Raw genomic sequence first — 5,006 nt, 5'->3', positions numbered from 1 at the left:
TCTGTGAGGAACAGTGGGAGGTTAGGAAAGAAAAGATGGAGTCGGTTTGTTTTAAAGAACATTGCTGTGTTTTTTCTCATTATTATTTCCCTCCTTTCTGTTTTTAATAAAGTGACAGTTAAAAATGAAAGATTTTAAATTGTGGATTTTAACTTTTAACAGATGTATAAAAAAAGCGTTGATTTTCACTTCAGTTCATTTAGTTTGAATTTTTATTTTCTCATTTTTAAGCTGCAACAGTTTCAGTGATCAGACACAATATTAAAACAGGAAACTGGTTTCAATTTGACTGATCGGTGCTGACAATGAATTAATTAACTGACTGAAAGAAAATGAATCTACAACTAATTTAACCACAGATTAATTAATTAATAGTCATTTTGTTTCTGTTTCTCAGGCGTGAAGATATTTTGCTTTTCTTTATCTTCATCTTCATCTTCATCTTCTCCCACACAACCTGCGTTTTATAGAATATCTTTATTTATATTATTATCATTATTATTATTATTATAATTATATTTATTTCATTAATTATTTATTATCTATATTTTATCAAACTCAATTCATTAACAGAAAGAGAATGTGGGAAATGATAATAGAAAAAAAATTAAACAGGAGGTGAATTTAAACAAAACAGGATTCATCCAGATGGACCTGGGTCTGGATCACTGAGTCTGGATCACTGAGACTGGATCACTGAGACTGGATCACTGAGACTAGATCAGTGAGTCTGGATCCCTGAGTCTGGATCCCTGAGACTGGATCACTGAGACTAGATCAGTGTATCTGGATCCCTGAGTCTGGATCCCTGAGACTGGATCACTGAGGCTAGATCAGTGAGTCTGGATCACTGAGACTGGATCACTGAGACTGGATCACTGAGTCTGGATCACTGAGTCTGGATCACTGAGACTGGATCACTGAGTCTGGATCACTGAGTCTGGATCACTGAGACTGGATCCCTGAGACTGGATCACTAAGTCTGGATCCCTGACTCGGGGTCGGTCAGTTAAAGATAAACTCTTGTTTTCTCTCTGTGGATTATTTCTCTGCTAGTTCTGTCGTCTGATCACATGATGCGTCTCAGACCGTCAGAGACACCTGAAGATCATCTGTCCTGCTGGTGTCAGAAGAACCGGCCTGTCTCCTGCAGGATCCTGATCCTGGTTCAGACTCAGCTTCAGGTCTGATCAGTATCACCTTCAGACCCCGATCAAACATCTGTTCAATAAACACTCAAAACCATCTCTGCCCCCCCCCTGCCACCCGCCCAGGACCACAGGGCGATGGAAACAAACACACACTCCGCAGGGTGTCAGGTGATCACCTGATGTTTGATCCGGTTCTGACCGAGGCTTAATGTTTACATGGTGGAGCTCGGACAGGAAGTGCTCCCGTCTCTCTCACCGACTGCAGTCATGTTCCCCTGAATTAGCTTGATGCTAAGCTAACGTACAGTGGTACCTCGGGTTATTGTGTCCGGTACTGATCTAAGGTCAGTGTTTAGTGCAGCAGCAGGAGCAGAGTGATGAGTTGCTGAGGGGAGACAGGAAGTGTGAACCCTAACCACACACAGCTGAATGTGATTGGCTGGTCTGTGATTGGCCGGTCTGGAATCAGGGACTCTCTGATCCTGGACCTTCTTGAGGACGATCAGACTGACTTCAGATCAGTTTGGGAAGCGAGATCTCGGTCCTGATTTATTCTTGGCAGCTTCACATACCAACTCTGGGCTAAAGGGCTGAATCATCATCAGACCTGTTGTTATGTAGATTCACACCTGCAGGATGTGATGTCATCCACACCTGTACACCTGCAGAATGTGCTAAAGCAGGGCTGCAGCTAATGATTCTTTCTGATCAGTTCCTCCTTTAATTGATCAGTTGTTTTCAGAGTAAAGTTCTGACGTTTACCCGACCCAAAGATTCAGTTTCAAACAAGGAAAAAACCTGAGACACTGGAAACAAACTAATCAATCAATTAATCGACTGATCGTTTCAGTTCCAGTGTTAAAGGGAAACTTCATGTTGTTTAACAGCTTCTTCTTAAAGGAACATCCCAGTTTTCTCTGCTGGAGTCTGAGTCAGAGGACGTGATTAGCCTAGCTTAGCACAAAGACTGGAAGCAGGGGGAAAGCTTAGCGCCATCAAAAGACAAGAAAATCCACACACACACACACACACACACACACACACACACACACACACACACACACTTCCTGCCCAGCTGCAAAACAAACAGAGCTGCTCTGTGATTGGTTGTTTTTTTAACCTTTGAACTTTAAGTGCTCGCTAATATAAATTAAATGTTGTATTTCCACTGAAACGTCTGTTTGTGTCGAAATGATTTTTATTAATTTTCTTTTATCTGCACAGGAAACTACAGCAAGGTTAAATATTGTTAATAATAATAATAATAATAATAATAAATGTTTTTACCTTTCAAGGTAAAGTTGGGTTCGTCAGTTTTTTCTAATAATTTATATATGATATAAAATACAAATGGATCGTTTATTAATCAGGACATATTTTTATTAATATTTTTTTATAACCTGTTTATTAATTTTCTTAATCCAAACTCACTTTATTAATTTGAACATACATTTTTATTAAACTTTATGTACATTTATTAATCACGTTTGTGTTTCATCATTTCATCATATGATCAATTAATTAATCTTCATTATTAAACCTGCATCTTTCATAATCCACACTTCAAAAAAAAAAATTTTCTAACAGTAATTTTCAGTTTTTTAAAATTGTGAACAAAAGTCTGTAAAATGACAGAACTGATCTGTGAATTAACAGCCAAACTTCTATTTTAAGCATTATGCCAATAATAATAATTACATTTATTTCTTATTTTTCTAAAGACAAATTACTGTATTATTTATACAGTATTTTTTCTTCTTTGTTAAATTAAATACAAATTTATGTAGAATGACATTAATTATCTGTAATTAAAAACGTAGCTTGTTAAAATAAAGGTTAATGTCAATACTAACAATTTAAAGATTTTCTCTGTAATTTAAGGGGGAAATCTTATTAGTTTTACATTTTATTAATTAAATGTGCATGTGTTTGTTCTAGTAATCAGAGTCCTGGAGGAAACACAAGGAGAACATGCAGCACTGCAGGAAAGAACCAGGAGCTTCTTCCTGCCTGGACTTTACTAGTCTGTGTGTTTGTGTCATTTACCATAAAAGAAAACAGGACAAATGTGACAATCACCAATTCATTTTCTGTGGCACCAGATTCCATCAGCTGATTAGAAACCAACATCAGATGAAACAGACTCACTGTGGAGGATGAGGAGGGGTGGAGGTCACTCAGGGTCAGACAGGTCTGACTCTACTGAGCGTGCTCAGTTGATAAAGATCAGTCCGATAAACAGCAGTTGCTGCAGAGGTGGAGCTGTGGGGGCTGATGGGTAATTAACCTGATGCATTGTGGTTGTTGTGACTCAGACACACATGAACACTGAGTCTTCTGTCTCTGAGTTTAAAACCAGGAAGAAGTTTAAGTTTCAGACTATTTCCTGTTTCTTTATTTCTACATTATAAATTCATCAGACTGTTGATTATTGTTCTTGCAGATTTTAAGATTTCACTCAATAATAAAATAAAATCGTCACGTTTGAAGATTAGCTGGAAATAAATACAGCTGAAAAGTGATTTAACAACTTAAGATGAATCAAAAACAAGAATCCTAAACACACAGGGAAACTGGAACAAACTGGATTTCACCAGACACAGAGACTAAATACACACCTGGTGACTGAACACAGGTGAAACACATGAGGGCGGGGCAGACCATCAACAAGGAGGGAAACACGAGACAAAGACAGGAAGTAAAAACAACAGTGGACACAGTCGTTTTCTGGATCCTTGCTATTTTAATATTTGTTTCCTCGCTCTCTTGTGCTTCGTGTCTCCTCACCTTGTTTTTTATTTACTTTTCAATATTTATTTTGTTTAAATTTTTGAATTTTTTAAAATTTTGTTTGTTTATTTTTGACTGTACTAGAACCTGTCATCATTTCCACCATCGCTTATTGGAAGTTATTCCTTTCTGTAAATTACTTAAATTAAACAACTTAATTTTAAAAATAAATAAATAAATAAAAAGGAACTCTTCTTCAAAATAAAACAGGAAGTGACTCAAAAGTCCAAACAAAAAGATAAAAGTGAATGAACTTTGTTAAAATGATAATTAAACATGTTCCTGAAGAAAAACAAACTTATTAATAAACTGTAGGATTTTTTAAAAGAATGTTCAATATGGCAGATGGAGGGTCGATCTATGTCTCTGATTGGCTGTTTGTTCTCTGATCAGTCATGTGATCAGCTGAGGTGTGAGGAGGAGGAAGTCTGAGTTCTTCTCTGTTTCCAGTGTTGAGACAAGGAGGCGGAGCCTGAGCTAACTGATCACTGATCACCTGACTGCAGCTCTGTGATCAGCTGACTCAGGCCCTGAGCAGGTACAGGAAGTTACTGCACCGACAGGAAGTGACATCACATGTTTGAAGTAGTGAACAGACCGGCCCTGCAGCTGCTGCGTGTCTGTGTGTGTGAGCTGATCTGTGGTCAGAGTGTGGACGCCTCGACAGGAAACACACACACACACAGGATGATGGGACTGAAGACGCGGCTGCTCGTCTCTCTACTCGCCGTCCTCAGTAAGAACCGATCACTTCCTGTTTCCATCAGGACTTTAATCTTGTTTAAATGTCGTTTTATCTTTAAAGACTTCAGCTCTTCAGAGTTTCTGCTCCTCGCTCTCAGAGCCTCGTCTTCATGTATCAGTCTGGTTTCCCTCCTTTTATTCGACAGCGTTTTAAAGCTGCTGTGACTCAGTTCAGTGAGTTTTAAAAGTTTAAACTTGAACTCAAGCTGCAGCAGGACGAAGCGTCCGCAGAGATTCACTCTGAGGTAGAAGAAGAAAAACAGAGACGACGAGCTGAAGCTTCGTTCTTCACAAGAAACACAAAGAGAAAGAAAAAGGAGG

The 5,006-nt window shown here is 38.3% G+C and overlaps 1 protein-coding gene across 1 annotated transcript in view; it reads left to right on the top strand.

The window, feature by feature from the left end:
• Nucleotides 1-4,413: 4,413 nt before the first annotated feature.
• The window catches only part of cst7 (cystatin f), a 2,508-nt gene continuing 1,915 nt past the window's right edge, over nt 4,414-5,006 (top strand). Inside the window, exon 1 of the mRNA XM_023395676.2 lies at nt 4,414-4,677. Within this exon, the coding sequence (XP_023251444.1) occupies nt 4,518-4,677 (160 nt within the window). The 5' untranslated portion in view covers nt 4,414-4,517. The remainder of the gene's footprint in view (nt 4,678-5,006) is intronic.

The sequence above is a fragment of the Seriola lalandi genome, unplaced genomic scaffold, assembly GCF_002814215.2.
Source record: "Seriola lalandi dorsalis isolate HSWRI2012SDOR001 ecotype SW California unplaced genomic scaffold, Sedor1 jcf7180002054967, whole genome shotgun sequence".
In the NCBI taxonomy this organism is placed as follows: Eukaryota; Metazoa; Chordata; class Actinopteri; order Carangiformes; family Carangidae; genus Seriola; species Seriola lalandi.
The sequence above is the reverse complement of the archived record's forward strand: the minus strand, read 5'-3'. Positions and strand labels throughout refer to the sequence as shown.